Source organism: Bactrocera dorsalis, chromosome 3, assembly GCF_023373825.1.
Source record: "Bactrocera dorsalis isolate Fly_Bdor chromosome 3, ASM2337382v1, whole genome shotgun sequence".
NCBI classification, from domain to species: Eukaryota; Metazoa; Arthropoda; class Insecta; order Diptera; family Tephritidae; genus Bactrocera; species Bactrocera dorsalis.
In genome coordinates, this window is record NC_064305.1 from 62,527,789 (window position 1) to 62,547,207 (window position 19,419).

General features: G+C 35.4%; 1 protein-coding gene across 1 annotated transcript; it reads left to right on the top strand.

Moving 5' to 3' along the window:
• The first annotated feature begins 6,410 nt into the window (after nucleotides 1-6,410).
• LOC105224636 (protein late bloomer) lies at nucleotides 6,411-19,002 on the top strand. The gene is made up of 5 exons (XM_049452435.1): nucleotides 6,411-6,782; nucleotides 6,902-7,203; nucleotides 18,086-18,244; nucleotides 18,303-18,641; nucleotides 18,708-19,002. Exons 2-5 carry the CDS (start codon nucleotides 7,144-7,146, stop codon nucleotides 18,777-18,779), a joined length of 630 nt encoding a protein of 209 aa, XP_049308392.1. The 5' UTR covers nucleotides 6,411-6,782; nucleotides 6,902-7,143; the 3' UTR covers nucleotides 18,780-19,002.
• The last annotated feature ends 417 nt before the right edge of the window (nucleotides 19,003-19,419 follow it).

A 19,419-nucleotide genomic window follows, 5' to 3' on the forward strand; every position in this document is an offset into this window, starting at 1 on the left:
GTACTCACATCACGACATCAGAAGATCCAAATAATCTTTAAACCTCAACCGCTTATGGACATCAATTGAAGCTTTTGTATTTCGTTATTATCTGTTATTTGGTTGTATAAGCTTTATATCATAATTACTTAGATACCCTAGCCATTTTAGCATAGAACCTAAATTTAAATGTTAATTATAAACATATAGTGTGTTAATATAAAAAGAAATCGATTCATCATAACTATTGTAATCGTTCGATATCATCACAAAGCAGTAGAATGATAATAAATTACTCACATTCATGACAAAACATTTTCGTATATTTACTAATTATTAGGTGATATCAGCAAACTAATTATTTAAAAAAAATTTGATTAGAAAATATAATTCCGTCTGTCATTCCGAATGGAATTTTTGGAGATAACAAGGTATAAACACTTTGTATTAGCGGCAAAACCAAGCCAAAAAATAAAAAAAAAACAGCAAAATAACGTTGAGTAATATTAACCGATTCATTAGAATTGGAAAAGATCTCAACAAAGGTGCTCGAAGAAATTTAATAATTTGTATAGTATAAGTATGGGTATAAGTTGATGTAATATCTGATGAAATATCATGGGCAATAAAAAAAATTCTCGTATTATTGGAGAGTATTCTGATCCAGAGGCCTGAATTTAAATTTTGAAGTGTCGTAAAAAAAGTCATTAATACGAGTATGTGACCATATACAGTACTTCAAACCTGCTAGCAATATGAAAGCAAAAAAATTTTAATCTAGAAAAATGGCGCAATGACTAGTTCTTCTAAAAAATTGAAAAAAAATGTGTGTATTACTTTTCTTGACTGTTCCCAATTTTTTATAAATATTAAAAATTGTATTTTTGAGATATGGATAGTTCCAGACATAAGCAAGTCTATTCTATTTTTTAAAAGATTAGGCAAATTAGTCCAGTAGAACCTGAGAAATCGTGGATATCGTTTTGAAAAAGACAGCTTGAAGAAAAACGTTTTTAAAGTTTCACGAACTGCCAGAACCAGTTTTGATGCCAGGTGAGCATTAATTTGAATTTTGAAAAATCCTTTTGGATTCTTAAATAGATAAACTTAGAAAGTTTATACAAAAAAAAAACGATTTGTTTTATTACTAGACCAGAGTATTCCTCTAATACAAAACTTTAATATGGCTTTCAAAATAGGTTCCTGATCTAATACAAACACGCTAACGCGTGATTTTTTCCGTTTCGGCTCATTTTCGAAGCGCTATTTACTAGATTGTTAGACGATTTCGAAGTCATATTTGTTGACCAACGTCTCGTTTACAGTAACAGTGTATTTGATGAATATAGAGTCCTCAGCTTCATTATCAAGCATCTCTTTTGCGACCTCCTCCCGATGTAGTTTTCGCAAAAGACTTTAGCATTGCCCCGCAAAACATTAACCAAAGTTTTTTGAGTCCATGACTATTCTTCATAAACGTTGTAATATTAAGAATAGTTCTGAAAAAGTAGATGCATTAAATTTCCATGAGTTATTTACAAAGCTTTCAATAAAATATCAAATAGTTTTGAGAATTTTTAGAAATCAAAACAGAGAAATCCTGCCTTAAACTTCAAACCACGTTTAACACAACAATAATTTAATTAAAAAAGCTCCAGTGAAAGCTCAGTTCTACACATTATAACATAATCTGGATCCCAAATTTCACATTATGTCTAATATCTAAATACATATAGATATACTACATATTAATAACTAGATTATTATCATAAATTTCTAGCATATGTTTGTCTTTCCTGCCCGTCTGCAAATCACACCATATTAAGCCTTTTAATGAGGCTTTCAACTTTTATTAATTACTAGTCGCGACCTTTAACAATTTCATATCGCATAAATTGTTCGCTAATGGAAACACATATACAATATATTCACATATGTACATATGTATACAAGTATGTTGACAATAATTAAAAAAGCTCAATTGAGCGATTTCTAGAGCTTTTTGACTTAATGTTGAGTATTTCACAGCAAACTGTCAATCGGTCGAGTGAGTGCGTTCATAACTTTTGAGTCTGTGGGTGTAGCGACAAAACGAAAGACTTCTAACATCTCGTTGTGTTTGTTTATTATTGTTATGTTATTGGGTTACGTTTTCTGCTTTGCCATTGATGCTTTGGTTGCAGCTGCATTTCTTCATGTGCTTGTGGGAGTACATTGGAGGCCTTTTCTTGCATTCTTGCAGTTTATTTATTTTTTCTTGATAAGCTAATTAAAGTTTGTGTGGTTGCAGCTTCACTTTCGGTTTCCACTTAATTTTAGAGCGTTCGAATATGTCATATATGTATGCATGTATACTATATGTACACACACATATGTACATTTATGTGCCATAAATCCATAAATGCATTAATATACGCGCATATTGGGACAAAAAAGCACCCGGAAATTATAAGTAAATTCCAAGACGGAAGAAAATATTAAAAAAAAGTGAAGAAGGTACTTGAAAATCGCCAGGCAAGTGTTGCAGAGATGGAAAGAGAGCTCGACATCTTACGCGAGTCTGTTCGAATGATTTTGGCGGAAATTTAGGTATGAAACGCGTTTTTGCTCGACTGGTCCCGATAAAGCGGATTTTTTTTAAAAAGAGTGTGATTTGACCGAATTCAAAGCCAAATCGCAAAGAATACCTTCGACCAACACCGTATTCACCAGATTTGCCTTTTATATTGTTTCCCAAACAGCAGTTGCCGCTTCGTGGAAACCTTTTTTAATCTATCGAAGAGATAAAACAAAATTCGATGAAGGAGCTGAAGGCTATTCCAAAAAGTGCTTAAGAAAAGTGTTTCGAGGACTAGAAAAAGCCGGGTACTTTTTTGTCACAACGTAAATCGAAGAATCAAGCCATATTTTCATGAAAAAACTAGATCGTAAATTTAAATATTCGTATTTCATTTTCATACAATGAATATAGCAGCCAACTCATTTACCTTCGTTAAGATTCTATAACAATTACATCACATCGTTTAGTAACCACAGGAATTTCCCTTGTGCAAATTACGTCACTAGAATGTATCTTCAATTGATATTTTTCCAAGAAAATAATAATATTACTTTAGGGTACTTGATTATATTTAGTGCATATTTTGAGTGAACAGCACATGATGACTGAATCCAAAGCGTGAAAATATGCAACAGTCAGTTGAAAAAGTTATGGCATCTGGATTCGAATGCAATTCGATTAATTTATAGTAAAATCCATTATATTATATTATTACACTATTATTGGAATGTTTGAAGGACAAATCGCGGTCCAATTTGAAGAATAAGCAAGCTTTGTTGTCCAACAGAACGGTACAATGAAAAAACATATAGTATATACATATATATGTATGTAAGTTTACATCGTGTCACAAATCAATTAAAACGATAGAAAACTGAATGAAAAATTAATTGGTATTCGTTTAGTTTCCACCGCATACTTTCTGGTCTCCAGCGCGCCACAATTTTTCTGGTTATCTGATCTCAAGGTAATATTTTCTGGAAAGAAATTTATTGATGATGAATAAGTAATCGCCTAAGATTAACTAAAACCTAATTTAAAGAAAATGATAGATCGTACCATAAAGTCCTCAAGTAGGGCGGTGTCAACCGATTTCCTACGCGTGCTGCCTGAACTCCAAACGATTGGGTGGTATTTGTCGTTTGATAAGATTGCCTCCCTTTTCGAAGCGAGCCACCTGTTTGAAGTTGAAGACAGGAATAGGTCCATGAGGCCATACCACTTTGTCTCCACTGTTCTGAAAGCAGTGTCCAGCTGCCCCGAAGCGTTTGGCTTTGAACAGGGTTCCCGTCTGTTCTAAAAATGGCGGTTGACGAACTTATTTGTTCGTCTGTGACCGGGGCCGAAGCTTGGATGGATTACAACTTGTGTGGGTGCCACGTGGTGAATTAATCCTTATGTTGTCTCCTACGCTCATTTTGGTTTAAACATTTTAGCCTTATGCTAAAAGGCGGATGGGTTTTTCGCTTCTTTCTTCTACTTCCCGAGGTGCTTACTAGAAGCCAATCAGGATACCTCATCCAACCCTACTCTTTTCGCAACCCAGGCTATAGATATTTTATTCAAGTAATCAAATGAAGTCTTGATAAATTCGTCAAATCTTGGTTAGGCATTAAATACTTTTTTTTCAGTGACAAATCGAGTTTTAATTTTATTTCTTTCATTTTAAGTACATTTTCCATTAATTTTTCCTAAAAAAGAATTGCTTCAAATAGAGGTAAGTATCAGCCTAATGTGTAATAAGTTTTTAGTTTGGCAATTGATCAAGTATAACCGAAAATAATAAAACCATAATAATTAATTTTGATATGCTTTTCTGTTCCAAGAAATAAATAGTAAACCACAAACACTAATATCGATTGGTATGGAATTTTATGACATTAGTTTTGGGGATTCCGTCTTCAGTTTTCTTAAGTCATTCTACCTTATTATTCGCGATGTGTTTGTGAAATTTTTAAAATTAAAAAACGCTTCCAAATGCAAGACAGATCCTGGAAAGGCAGATCCTGGAAAGGCAGATCCAATTTGTTCATTTGTTGGAATCATAAGGAACTGAGATAGTACGAATATAAATAATGTTCTAACAAATGCATCAACAACGCTGGTTCAATAAGTACTTATTCTTACCGCCAGATGGTGAAGATGGTATAGACATAACTATAGACGACTACTCTCAAAATTTCCAGCAGAATCGTACTTATAATTCCATTTTGAACACATGTTGAAGCGGATCCATCAGCAGATTTTAGAACAGTAGAAAAAATCAAAGGCTGGTAATTCGATTCTTTTTTTTGGAAGGAAGTTCGCATTGAAGAGCTTTTGTGTACTGAATGTCTCTTTTCCTTCGGTGGCGATCAACTTGGCATCAACGTGCTTGCATACAGGTTTTTGATGTACCAAGCATTAAGTAAAATCTGAACGCTCATCATGTGGCCATGTCCCCAACTTACAGCAGTATTTGCCGTTGCTTAGATGCATTACGAAAGAGTTGCTGCTTTGTTTCGTAACAGTCGACGGAACATGGCTCCATCGGTATGCAACAAAGCCCAAGGAGCTGTACAATTAGTAGATCTGGAACTTGTATGGCCACCATTTTCTTAGATTCACAAGATCACAGTGTTCTACCATTATCGATTTACTGATCGTTTCGATGCCCCATTGCACAGAAAAGCTACGCTATTTGGCGCCGAAGAAAGTTCTCTTTCACCATGATAATACACCGGATCACAGCTTCATTGTTTCCACAAATTGATTCAATTACTTTATATCATACTCTCTAGATTTTACCCATCAGAGTTTTCATATAGGTTCATAAAGAATCGCTGTCGTTTATATCACAACTACTTATAATTCCTTAGCACACCACATTTGGTCTCCTTCATATGATTGTATATCGCATCACTTCTTACTACATCATAACTCATCATCATATTCCATCACATCATTCCTAATGACAACTTATCACATTACATCAAGTCACGCACAAATGTCACATCTCATCACATCACCTCTGATCACTTGATATGACATCACATCGTATGAAAATGTCGAAACGAAGTTTTACTAAATATTTTATAAGGCTGTTGAAGCTGCTTCATTTTTAACTTAAGCTCATGATCTCATCATGATGTTCTTTTAAATCAGATTCGTAAAATAAGCGAAGTTAGGTGACCAAACATTTGAAATTTCCTGTTGGGTCTCTGCCTATATATAAAAATTTGATCGTTTCTCATGGCAACGATGTACTAAAAAACAATAACAATAAAATATTTTGAAAACGAAAACAACAATTTTTAAAAGCATGAATATATTTGTCCACACCTATGACTTGACATACATACATTTGTATATACTGTTTATACATACTCGCAATGCTATAGTATTTATTTATGTTAGCGCTAGTTTGTTTGTATGTATGTATTTAACCCTGAGTAAGATCGAAGTGCTGCTGTTTTCATAATTAGCCCAACGCCGCTCCGCAATGCCCCGGCCAACACATCGAAGGTATTGCCCAGTTGGTGAGCAAGCGCTACATGTGCATTAATGGCATCTGTTTAGAGTCACAGTGTCAAAGTGACGTCATCACGGTACGCATGGCATAGAATAGTATGAACGTAATGGACACGCTCGAGCGAAGCGAATGATGACTTCAACGTTGGCGTCGACGGCGGGCGACAGGCGGCATAGTCGCTGAGCTAAAGAAAAACTGAATACGCGGCAAGTGTTATAGGAAAAAACAACAATGCCACGGCGAGTCACAATGACAACAGCGGCAACAACCACAATAACAACAAGACAACAAGAGCAGCGGTGGCACTGGCAGTGGCGGTGGCGGCAGCGACCACGCCGACTTCATTGAAGCATATTCGTGAGCTTTTATATCAGTCGGCGTTTGAACGTGTAACGAAAAAGTTTCGAGATATTTTGTACTCCAAGTGAAAGTCGTGAAGAACGGAAATAAGAAAGTGAAAAGTGGTTTTATCTATATTTATATTAAATGCTCGTAAAATATTTTTATTAATTAAGAAAAATAAAAATTGTGAGAAGTAAAGCTTTTATAAATATATTTCTCAAGAACTTAAAACATTTACATAGAGAGCAGCAGCAATAAACGGCATTTTAATTAAAATAAGTGCATCTGTAGTTTTGGGAGACCGTCGGAGCATCGCCTACGTCTACTGAAGAGCTCGCCAAAACACCCACACAATCGACGCCGCATTTGAGACAACTTAATTTAGAAAAAGTAAAAAAAAAAAAATTAGAGCAAAATTTTTGGAAAATTGCGGCGAATTTTATGAGCCTGTTTAATTAACACAAAGCATATATATGTGTGTTTGTAGTTCATATTTAATTTTCGAACAGCAAGTGGCGTTGCAAGGAATTTGACTGCGCCGATATTTTGTGGAATTCAAAAAAAAATTAAAATTATTTATGAGTTTTTAACAGCTGTTAACTGCTAGTGGTGATTTTTCAAAAGCAAACCGTGTTGGAAAAATAAATAAATTGCAAAGTATATAAACAAATACACAGTGGTAACATACAAACCTAATAAAATCGTAAAATAAATAAACACCGAACCACTAGTAAGCCACTAAAGGTGAAAAATGGGCTGCGCTACGACCACCGTAAAAATATCTTCGATTCTCTTAAACACACTTTTGGCGGTAAGTTTGTTGACTTTATGCTGTTGTTGTTTTGTTTTTTTCCAACATTGTACTGTTATGACTGCGATTGTAGCTGCGCGTTGGTGGCGTTTGTACTATGATGTCATGGTCGTCACCTCAAAAGTAAAAAAGCTATAAAAAACGAATGGCCATTGGTATGAAAAAGACTAAATTAAATTGAAATTTTACGAGGCGATAGTGACTTAACCGATTTGGGGCTACAAACGAGATTTTTTAATGAAGTTTTGCCTATATGTGCGTATTTCTTTTTGGTTAACAGGTAACTTTTGGGAACTGGTAACTTTTGGTTAACTTTAACTTATGGTACTAAATGTTATAAGCATTAATTGGCTTAACCTTAAATAGGTTTTTGACTAGTAAATGATGGGTGAATACCTCGAAAATAATTAAAAATTACCAAAATACCAGAAATGACTTGGAGGTAACGTTTAAAAACATCTCCAAATACTCATTCGAATGAGTCGCAACAAGTTATGATTAAAAAACCACTCGAAGGAAAAACAAAAGTGATCAGAAAATCCAAGAAAACTGGGGTAGAGAGATATCTTGTTCAAAGATAAAAGATAATCTTACGATTCGTACTAAGGAAATTATCCATTGCCATGAACTAAGCCAAGTGTCAAGCATTCCACATACCCGTTTGAGCTCGTTTCCAAACCTAGTAGACACCCTTAAGCATTATTTGAATGAATTACTTGTACAAGCTCGTAATAGTGTACACTGGGTTAATACGAAACTATTTCGAAAGTATGTGTCATAAAAACGAGTAGTAAACACTATAAGTTTTAAGCCTACATCGAATGGCTAATGGTTATAATAAGAAAATATTTGTGATGTCAGAATGATTTGATGATTGTTGGCAAGTGTTTGTCATTGCATGCCGAGGGCGACCGCTGTTAATAAAAATACTTTTTTCTGATATGAATCGAAACCGTGCTTGGTACCCTCGTAATGTGTAGTGGTACTGTCTCTAATGTAGGTGGTTACTACTTATTCTCCTGAATATGCTTGTTTATATGAATTATACGAGGTTATACGAATGGAACCTGCAATCGCACTCTTAGCGAATCAAATACCGCTATAACAAGAGTGTCGGATTTTCTTTATTCTCACATTTATTGTAGAAGTTTTAACGTAATACTAATGTTCGTAAGAGTAACCGAACAAAGAGACAGACTCTCGATTATTATCCCGAAATGAAAATAGGCATATTTATCAACGAACATTTTTTTTTTTGGTGTTTTTTTTTTTGGTTGTTTTCGTTGGATTTGGCTCGTCTTGGAAGACCCACACGGTCGATTGCTGTTTTGTTTCGGGCTCATACGCATAGATCCATGATTCGTCACGTCTTTTGAAGCACCGCGATCGTATTTTTTCAGCATTTCTTTACACCAATCCACATGAGCCTTTTTTTGAGAGATTGTAAAATTGTGCGGGATCCAACGAGAACAAACCCTTTTTATGGCCAGGTGTTCATGTAACATCGAATGTATGCTGGTGGGAGAAATGCATAGGCATGCCTCTATCTGAAGATATGTTACATGACGGTCTTGCATTATCAGTTCACGTACGGCATCGATGTTTTCTGGCACAACGGCTGTTTTTGGACGACCTTCACGGAATTCGTCTTTGAGCGAGCGTCGGCCACGATTGAATTCGTTGTACCAGTTTTTCACAGTGCTATAGGATGGTGCTTCATAGCCATACAAAGATTTTAGTTCATCGATGCACTCTTGTCGTGAAAATCCACGTCGAAAGTTGTAAAAAATGATCGCACGAAAATGTTCACGAGTTAATTCCATTTTTTGGCCGAGATGAATTTTTTAATTCCCTGTAAATAAAACAATTCACGATTAAATGACAAAACGTTCTGAGTGATGTTATGCTAAAAAATGTCAAACTTTCCAATGGAAATGTCAGATTGCACCTGGCAACACTTAGTGTTGCCTAGTCCAGAAATATATAGCAGCCTATGTAGTTCTCAAATTCGTTTTTTTTATATGAGTAGAAGCTATAGCCTTAGTATTAAAGATATCCGATTGGAATTTCATATACGGTTGTATTGTAATAATTTCTTAAACACTTGTTTAAACTGATTGGATCAGATGTCCTTGATACATATAATGTTAAGTAAATGTATTTTTACAATAGCCTTATTTGACAGATTACGCGTGAGTCGTGTGAAGCAGTCATGTTATTTTTGTTCAGTATTGTTTGGAATTTCATTATGAATAGATTTACGAGACTCAGCATTCATTATTGAATAAAATTTGACCGAATGGACGACGTCCAGTAAGTAGTGAAGAAAATACAGAATTGAAGCCGTTTGACATTCCCAAGCGACATTACTTCGTTCTATGAGCTTTTGAAAATTTCCAAGAAGATCTGCCGTTTTCGAGCCAAATTTTGTTTAACGACGAGGGCCGTTTCTGACTCAACGGATATGTAAACAAATAAAATTGCCGCATGTGGGACGAAGAGCAATCTGAACAGATTCAAGAAATGGAATCAATGGATTCGCCATTTACCAGTCGAAATGATCGAGCGAGTCATCAAAAATTGAACTCAACGGATGGACCAACTGAGACGTAGTCGCGGCCAAAATTAGAAAGCGATAATCTTCAAAAAATAAATAATATTAATAAAATAGATAATCTTCAGGAAATTTCTCATGGATTATTGTCCAAGGCAAAGCTACAATCTTCTAACCGATAGTTCAGGTAGGATCAATATAGCATAGCCTTACGAACTGACCGCGCAAAATCAAAATGAAGATCTCTTTATACCGTTTATGCTATAAGAAGTGTACCTGTGAAGGGTATTAAGCTTCGCTGTAGCCGAAGTTAACTTTTTTTTATATCTTAGTTTTTTTTGGAAATCATCAAAACATATATCCAAAGCTTAAAACATGATATGTATGTTTGTATGTATGTAGTATCAAGGTCTGACTTTGACTGACTTTTTAATGCTGCCTATATAACAAAAAGTTAACATAAATTAACATAGACAAAGGTTAATCACGTTTTTGTTTTTTGTTTGATCTTTTAACAACTCATTCAGTATAATTTATTAAAGTATATACATACATACATGTGTTTTAATTAAATGTGCACAAAAGTACAAAATGTGTTTAGGCATGGCTAACCGCAGATATACGATCTGGAACCACATACATATATACATATTTATAATTGTACTGAAAAACTATATTAATATAGAAAAATTTGCGGTAATATTGTGCGATATTTTTATTTTTCCACAATTTTTTCATTCTCTCATTCGTTGAATTTCAAAGAGACACATCAGTTTGTGTTTGTTTACTAATAGTTTGCGTTCTCACATACATATATATTATATTTAGACGCCAAAAGTAAATAACAAAACTACAAAAATCAACTGTATGTGAAGCATATTAGTCTATACATAGCAACAAACGTAACTCAACCGTCATTCATACGATTACGTGTACAAAAACCGTCAAAACCACCACCAATATCACTTGTGAATATTCGCCCGCAGACACCAACTTGTTAACCGCACCACCATTGACCTATTTACCGTTATTTACCAGAATTTTCCGCCAACACATCCTCACACAAACACATACATATACTACGTAGACAGTGGGAAATATGACAAAGTTGACTTTGGCGCCTCCCATTCCACGGCAAAAATCATAGTTTAGTACAAACTTGTATGCGTCTTACTTTCTAGCGCCACTATCGGCGCGCTTCTTCCCGCGCTAGACGTAACTTTATTGCGCAGCAATCCAATTCCACCCAATTCATGTAATTGTGGCTTATTTATTGTTATATGCGTGTGTGTGTGTGCATGTGGGTGTGTGAAAATTTTCGAGCTGTAATTCAAGTGAAAACTGTATTTTCACTTTAGTTCAGGAAAACTGTACTTTTGGTGTCATTTCACACGCTCTTTTGAATTTTGTATACAATTGGTAATCTCTTTCATTAGATTTACTTTATAGCTACGAGTATTATACCCTGAACAGTTTTGCCAAGATGTTTTTAAGACTCAAAAGAAAACGTCAGAGGAATATCCATCTCTCTAAGTATACACGAACTATTCTCTGAGTTTCTGAAAGTTATCGACAGTTAATGAAAGATTTCGCTCTAATTCCTTCGCGAGCCGATAGAGGGAAGCTTTGTCCTTGATGCATTGTCAACAAAGGTTCAGTTGTCGTTGATCTTTTGAAAGAGAATCACTTTAAACGCCATGAGTGCTAAGTACGCGTCGCGCTACGAGGCTGTGTTCCTTTGCATCCACCCGAATGGTCCCAAAATGTCGCAATCAGCGGATGCTAAATATATGAGAAAGTCGAAGGCATTTGTACAGAGGTAGATACAGCGATATATAATGGCTAAAAATGACGATGATTTACCAGAACGTGGTTCGATAGGAAAAGTGAACAAAAAAGATGAAAAAATAATAATGAATCTGTTTTCGCGAAATCCTGCTTTAACATTGCGGTAAGGACAAGCAAAATTAATGGCAAAAGGTTTAGATATATCCGACGAAACTATCCGAACCCTTCTTCATACTCATGATCTGAAATAGCGCAACACAATCAAGAAGGCTCTGTTGACTGAAAAACTTGTGACAAAGCGACTCGCTTGGGCGCATGAGAATATTGATAGAGATTTTAAAAATGTCATTTTTACTGATGACTGTCCTATATGGGCACGTTCTCTCCTCACGCGAGCCCGGTCAGCTACCACCAATAAGCTTTTTCAGCGGACCGTAAAACATGGAATAAAGGTGCATCTTTGGGGCTGCTTCTCAAAGCAGGGATTGGACACTTTGTATCTCTTTACTGACAACCTAAATACAGAGAAAATGATAAAAATCTACAAAAAGGCTTTACTGTTATCTGCCAAACGATGGTTCGTCAGAAAAAAATGAAGATTAGATTCAGCAGGAGGACAACGATACTAAACACCGCAGCAAGCTCTGTACTCAGTGGAAAACTCAATCTGGCATCGTTACATTGGATTGGCCGTTGCAGTCGCCCGATGTAAACCCTATTGAAAATGTGTGGGCATATATTATATTAAACAGAAGCTTTGTGGAAGACGCACATACACTTTGAAGCAGTTGTCTTACGAAATTCTTCGGATCTGTAGATCCTTGGCACTAGAATACGCCGCCATATTAGTAGAAAGCATGCCTGTGAGATACCAGGCAATTATCGACCCCGGTGGTGACTGGAAATATTATTGACCAAATTGCATCATTGTTTGTAATGTGTACAATGTATATATATGTAAATATGAAAGTTTCATAAAATATTTATGTTTATAAATTAACACGACCACGTTATTACTTGACAGACTGTACATAGCTGCCATACAAACTAAATGATAGGAATAAAGTGCTTTTATGGATTTAGCAAGGGTTATTGTCTAAGCTTCGAAGCACTATAGCATATAACTGCCGTACAAACTGGATGGTCAAAGTCGAGTTGATATGGCTGTTCGGTCAACAATAATTCTTGTTTTTTCATAAATTTAATTTTTCTTATTTTCACACTTCCTTAATCATACTAGGCGTTGATTGTTTGAGCGTCATTTTTAATTAATATGACTAATTTCATTTGAAATTTTAATAACAGCAATATTTATGCTTGGTCGCGTTTAGCGGTATGACGTTTTCAGATGTAAAGCTATAAAAACTAGAAATTAGTTTATTTGATTGGTATTATTTTGTCAATATTTTGTATATTAAAAGAACAAGAAAGTTAGTTTGTTGAATTCGATATAAAATAAGGTTAAAATATTGTATGCCCGCTTTCTTCAACCGAATTTTGTTTTACAAACTTTAGACAAGTTTTATTATTGTGAATGACAAATTGCTGAACAAACCTAGAATACAAATATTTTATATTTAAAAAAAAAAATCTTGAAATAAAACATATTTCTTTTGGAAAATATATATAGCTTTGCATGACAATTGATAAACTTGTATTAGAGCAATATTGCAGCGTAAGAGCTGTCAGTTTGTTTGTACAACTGATATCGTTTGTTCGATTCGCTACTCTCCAACGCTTGTCATATCAATTGCAGCCAATATAATTATAAGGCCATTAATTCGATAAAAGTGTTCATATTATAATTTTCTCTCGATTTATTTATTTATTGTTTATTTATTTTAATGAGCTAAAAAATAAATAATCAGTTTAATTTTGATTTGACAGTTTGAGGTCTGTTAGAGTATTTCCAATGCTATACTTTTTTCATCTATCGCGAAATTAGTAGGTTAATGGGTCTGGCAGTGAACGAGGGCAAGACGAAATATCTCCTGTCATCAAACAAACAGTCGTCGCACTCGCGACTTGGCTCCCACGTCACTGTTGACAGTCATAACTTTGAAGTTGTAGATAATTTCGTCTATTTAGGAACCAGCATTAACACCACCAACAATATCAGCCTGGAAATCCAACGCAGGATTACTCTTGCCAACAGGTGCTACTTCGGACTGAGTAGGCAATTGAAAAGTAAAGTCCTCTCTCGACGAACAAAAGCCAAACTCTATAAGTCGCTCATAATTCCCGTCCTGCTATATGGTGCAGAGGCTTGGACGATGACAACATCTGATGAGTTGACGTTGCGAGTTTTCGAGAGAAAAGTTCTGCGAAAGATTTATGGTCCTTTGCGCGTTGGCCACGGCGGATATTGCATTTTGGAACGATGAGCTGTACGACATATACGACGACATTGACATAGTTCAGCGAATTAAAAGACAGCGGCTGCGCTGGCTAGGTCATGTTGCTCTGAAAGTATTCGACGCAGTACCCGCCGCGGGAAGCAGAGGAAGAGGAAGACCTCCACTCCGTTGGAGGGACCAAGTGCAGAAGGACCTGGCTTCGCTTGTAATATCCAATTGGCGCCACGTAGCGAAGAGAAGAAACGACTGGCGCGCTGTTGTTGACTCGGCTATAATCACGTAAGCGGTGTCTACGCCAGTAAAGAAGAAGAAGATATTCGTTGAGTTGCACATTTCGTTTCATCAAAAAAAGTCCGCTTAATTGGAAAACTTAATGAATTAAATTGTCGTAGTCTCGATTTCTATCATTTTTGACCCATTGTAAGGTACAATGATTTCAAACAGAAAGAAGTAGTCAAATCACAACTTCTCGAAAGAAATTCAATGCTACAATTTCTTTAAATAATCAAATCTCCAAATTTTCTCGCAATAATTTGGTTGTTGTCCGTGCTGTGTGGTACATTGCCCCGTCTTGTTGTAACCTGATGTTGTGAAGATCAACTTCATTGACAGTAACCGTGTCACCAGCTTCATTTCGAAAGAATTGCGGACCGATGATTCCGCCAGACCCAAAATCAAATCAAATTGCCAATTTAGGTGAATGTAAAAGTTGTTCATGTAAACTTTAGGATTTTCTTCGCACCAACATCGTCAATTTTGTCAGATGAAAGTGAGCCTTATCGGAGAAGTTGATTTTCTTTAAAAAAAAAAAAGTTAACGTTTCCAAGTTGTTGCAAAGAAAAATCAGCTAATTCCCGACGTTTACGGTGGTCCAATGACTTCAGCTTTTGAGTGAAAAAAATTTTATATGGATGCTAGCCCAAATTCTTTCTCAAAATACGCCAAGTTGTGTCGCTATCTCAAGAAGCTGTACAACTGACAATTCTTTCATAAAATGGCGGGTACTCAAAAACAGAGGTCATTTTTTTCACAAATTTTTGAACTTTGTTGAATATTTTCAAAATAATGTAAATTTGTATTATTATTTTTTTTGTTGCTTCATGAGATAGATTCAGAATAAAGAATATGTATGTCATATTCCAAGTAAATCGGCTGATTCGAATTTGTGATATTGTGGCAACTACCACGAAATAAATAGTTTCGAGAAAGACGTTCATAAAGCTTTACGTTAAATTTTCTAATCTGAACAGTGGTTCCTAAATATACGAGAAACTATTTCGAGGAATTCACGTACATAAATGAAAGTAGTTTTATATGTTGTGGTGGAGTTACTTTGGTGCACTATTTTAAATGGTTCCAACAGTTTTAACAAATTGTCAGCTTTTGGATAAGTTTCTAGCAGATACTGATATAGTAAATTATTAACGCTCGTTCGCTCACTTGGCAATTATATATTTACGTGCTGTGGAAAAATGAACAACTGTTCTTTCCAGCTGTGGCCGCTTGTTAGTTCTCTTATATACCTGTAGGCACCTGTATACATGCATATCTAATAAACTGGTGAACTAGTTTTTGAGCAGTGAATTGGGTTAATTTGTTATGTACTAATTGCTATATACTTATGTGAAAGGATAATTTTGTTTGCATTTATAATTTCCCTGCCATTATAAAAAATATTTTTATACTCCAATATCTAGGTTGACAGTAAATTGATCAGCTTATCTGACTAGAATTAAAAATTTTAAGTAACAAATATACATATTAAAAGTCGAAAAAAATATTCTGGTTTGATAACTGAAAATGTTTGATAAAAACTCAACATTTTTTCATCTCAAATTTTATATTTATTTTTTTCAAATCTAAATTTTAACGAATTTGATTAATCTATTAAAAATTACGCTTCATTAGTTAATAAAAAATTCCAAGGCTGTTTTTATATCTTACGTAGTTACAATACAAGTATGGATATACGAGGTATGACAATTAAGTAATGAGACTGATTCCATAAAAACCGTATATTTGAAAACGATTCTACAACTCTGCTATCCCTTCAAAGTAGTCTCCTTGGGCAGCTTTCCATGCTCCGAAACTTTTCTGAAACGCTTCGACTGGATGTCCGTAGTCGACTCAAAATGGGTTCCTTTGACCACCGATTTTGTTTTAGAAAACAAAAAAGTCACAGGGTGACATGTCGGGCGAATAAGGCGGCTGTTTGCAACATGGCGATCCTTTTAGAGGCCAAATACTGGGGCACGCTGAGGCGGTGTGGCACGGCGCGTTTGTCATGATGAAGGATCCAGTTACGAGCGATATCTGGGCGCACCCTGTTTGACTCGCTTTCGTAATCTTTCGAATACTTGGCAATAGTAGACTTGATTCACAGTTTTCCCCGGTGGAACGAATTCTTTGTGGACGATTTCACGGCTATCAAAAAAGGTAATAGTCATCGTTTTCACCTTCGACTTGCTCATGCGAGCTTTTTTTCGGGTCGTATTGAAAAAAACAGCTCTCATCGCCTGTAATAACTCGATCAAGCTGCGTGGAATCGTTTGCCACTTGCTCCAAACAGTCTTCTGGGACGGTCATTCGATGCTGCTTTTCCATTTTCGTGACGATCACTACAAACACACGTCTACTCAGCTTAACGCAGCAGGCGAACTAAATAAGCTAGAGCAATGGTATATCAATCAATGGAGAGGGGAGGGATGCCGAAAAAAGAGGAAGGGAATTTCAAGGTCAGAGGTTATCACAAGCGCGGAAATAAAATCAGTCTCATTACTTAATTGTCAAACCTCGTATTCTTGTAAATAAGAAATTTCTCCCATAAACTTTGAGAAACTTCAGGCATACATATGTGTTTTCGTTTGACTTCTATCTACGTATTTTAGCCATCAGAGCTTGATTTTTCATTACACAGGACAACACAAGTTTTTTTTGAGCTTGGATTTTATTAAATATATGCTGATAATCCATTTCGAGGGTCCATACTTTTTTAAAAAAAAGTACAGAAACTTCAATTTTAATGGAGAATGTTTATATCATTCGAAAGAAAGTTTTTTGGCATTTTTTTTTTAAAGATTATCTCTTTCAAATGTTGGACCTGGCTGCGTTTCGGATGGTCCATCCGTTGAGTTCAATTTTGCCATATAACTGAATGACACTTTTTTATTGTTAGCTCAACAAAAAGTCTAAATGCTGTTTTATTACACAATATGAATGAAATTCCATCCATTCCGTATAATTCAAAGAATATTACGACAATATTAAAATGCTATTAAAGGCAATTAAATTGATGGAAGAGGGGAGGGAAGTTATTGGAGACTCTTATTATCTTACCTGTAGGATATTAGGAATAATGCTACTCACTACCGCTGAAAATATTCGCCTATACATTCCGAGTTAAGGCAGTAGATCATGTGTTTTTTGTAAACCACAAGGCTGACAATTATAATAAACTGATCACTGATATGATTAAGAATTTCTCCAGCATTGAATGGAGAATGTCTCTAAAGATGCAAATTTTAAATTTTATTTTATATAAATTTAAAGATAATATGACAGCATATTCGAAATAAAAAAGGGAAAGTTTCCATCAAGATATATTGGAATTTTAGAGACGTTACCATCACCAGTATACTGAAAGCATAATGAGAGACGAGATATCTTCACAAAATTTCGCTATACCATTGGTTATAAGCGGTATCCAAATATACGTGCGTCTAATCTCGATTTGAATAACCAAGGCATCACTATAGTCAACTTCTTTCACTGTGTGTAATTTCGTTGGGATAGAACTATGATATGACTATGTAACCACAAATATTTGATAAACTTTGGAGTTTGCTTTCATTTTATTAAACAGAATTTGCTATTTCGATTATCTGATCTAAGCTGATTTTTAGGCAATAACGCCTAAAAAACTCGAATAATTGATTAATAATTATTAAAATATGCAAACATACCAAGTTTTTAAAACTAGTCTGCCCAGTGCTTTAAGTTATATTGTGAGAATTATTATGTCATTTAGTAACCAAAATGACAACCTAGTTTCCAACCCAACAAGAAATTCAACATATACACTATTTACATATATTTAAATGCTGTTAAAGAATTCACAGAAAATATTCCATTCAATTTTATTGCCGAAACGCTGAAAACTAATTTGATTATTTCTCGCTTGCAGCTTTTTAGTATTGCCGCCATTGTGCTGATCGCCGTCAATCCGGGTTCGGTGCCAGACGACTGGGACATACCAGCATACATCATCTTCGGCTTAGTCATAGTGTTCGCCGTTATAGGCTGTGTGGCTGCGCTACGTGAGTCAATTTGCCTCACTGTGACCGTAAGTGTTATACCAGTACAAAATTCAAAAATATTTATTACATAAATTCTATTTTTAGTGCGCCGTTTTCTTGCTGCTGTTGGCAATTCTGCAAATCGCCGTTACGATCAACATTTTGAACGATCGTCACACGCAGAGCGGCATAGCTATCGTGGAAGATGCCTGGGATCACGACAAAATTGACGCTTTACAGCGGGAGTATGAGTGCTGCGGCAAAGATAGCTCACAGGATTATATTTTGCTGAATCGTCAGATACCGCTCAGCTGCTATGAGGGTCAAAATGATGCGGATGCAAATAATATTTACACCGAAGGTTGCAGCGCCAAGTTGCAGCGATACTACGATAGCGAGACCACGAGCATCGCGGTGTCGTCGTGGATAATTGCGGCCATTGAGGTGCGAGAGCCATAATTCCTACAAATAAATATTTACTTTAATTTGATTTCATTTATTTACCCACAGATAATTGGCTTTTTGCTGGCCGTATTTTTGGTCATCAATTTCCGCAATAAACAAAGACGCATGCAGTTCTAAAATGTGGCAGCGCTGGTTGTGGTACAGTACAAATTTAACCTGAACGTCTCGAATAATGCGATTGATGTTGCGCGAATAATACTCGTATTCTGCTTGAAGAAATTGCCTCTTTATTTGTGCAATTTTTGTAATTTATTTGTTGTGTATTTATTGTATTCAATACTCATTAATATTGCTACAGAGTAATCGATTATATTAAAAGAAAAATAATGTGTAATTAAGAGTTTATTAAGATATTTAATAATTAAAGCTATGATAGATGCTCATATAAAGGACTTCAGAAAGTATGCTTTTCCAAGTTATATGCATTTAGACTAAGCAGTTAACACAGTCTACAGTCTAGAGTTCTCAAAAGCGCCACACTTTAACAATTTTTTTTGGAAGTAAGGAAAAAGAAACCGAATTTCGCTCCTTCAGCCTTTTTTAGACAAGTTTATAGGTTAGGTTAGGCTATTCTGCACCTATTGGTCCTTATTAATGCTAGATGGCGGTTCGGTTTAATTCGAACTGAAGCATTTATCATACGTGCTTTTTGCCAACTTCTTGATACTTAATTTTGACACATCATCTAGTCTCTGGTGAAGGTATCTAAGACGAGTTCTAGCTAAGGCTGAAGCATGGGAGGTGTTCAAGCGTATCT

Coding starts and splice junctions, on each gene's coding strand:
- LOC105224636 (XM_049452435.1), top strand. CDS start 7,144: ATGGGCTGCGCTACGACCACCGTAAAAATATCTTCGATTCTCTTAAAC. Junction 7,204..18,085: donor TCTTAAACACACTTTTGGCG/GTAAGTTTGTTG, acceptor TCTCGCTTGCAG/CTTTTTAGTATTGCCGCCAT. Junction 18,642..18,707: donor GGATAATTGCGGCCATTGAG/GTGCGAGAGCCA, acceptor ATTTACCCACAG/ATAATTGGCTTTTTGCTGGC.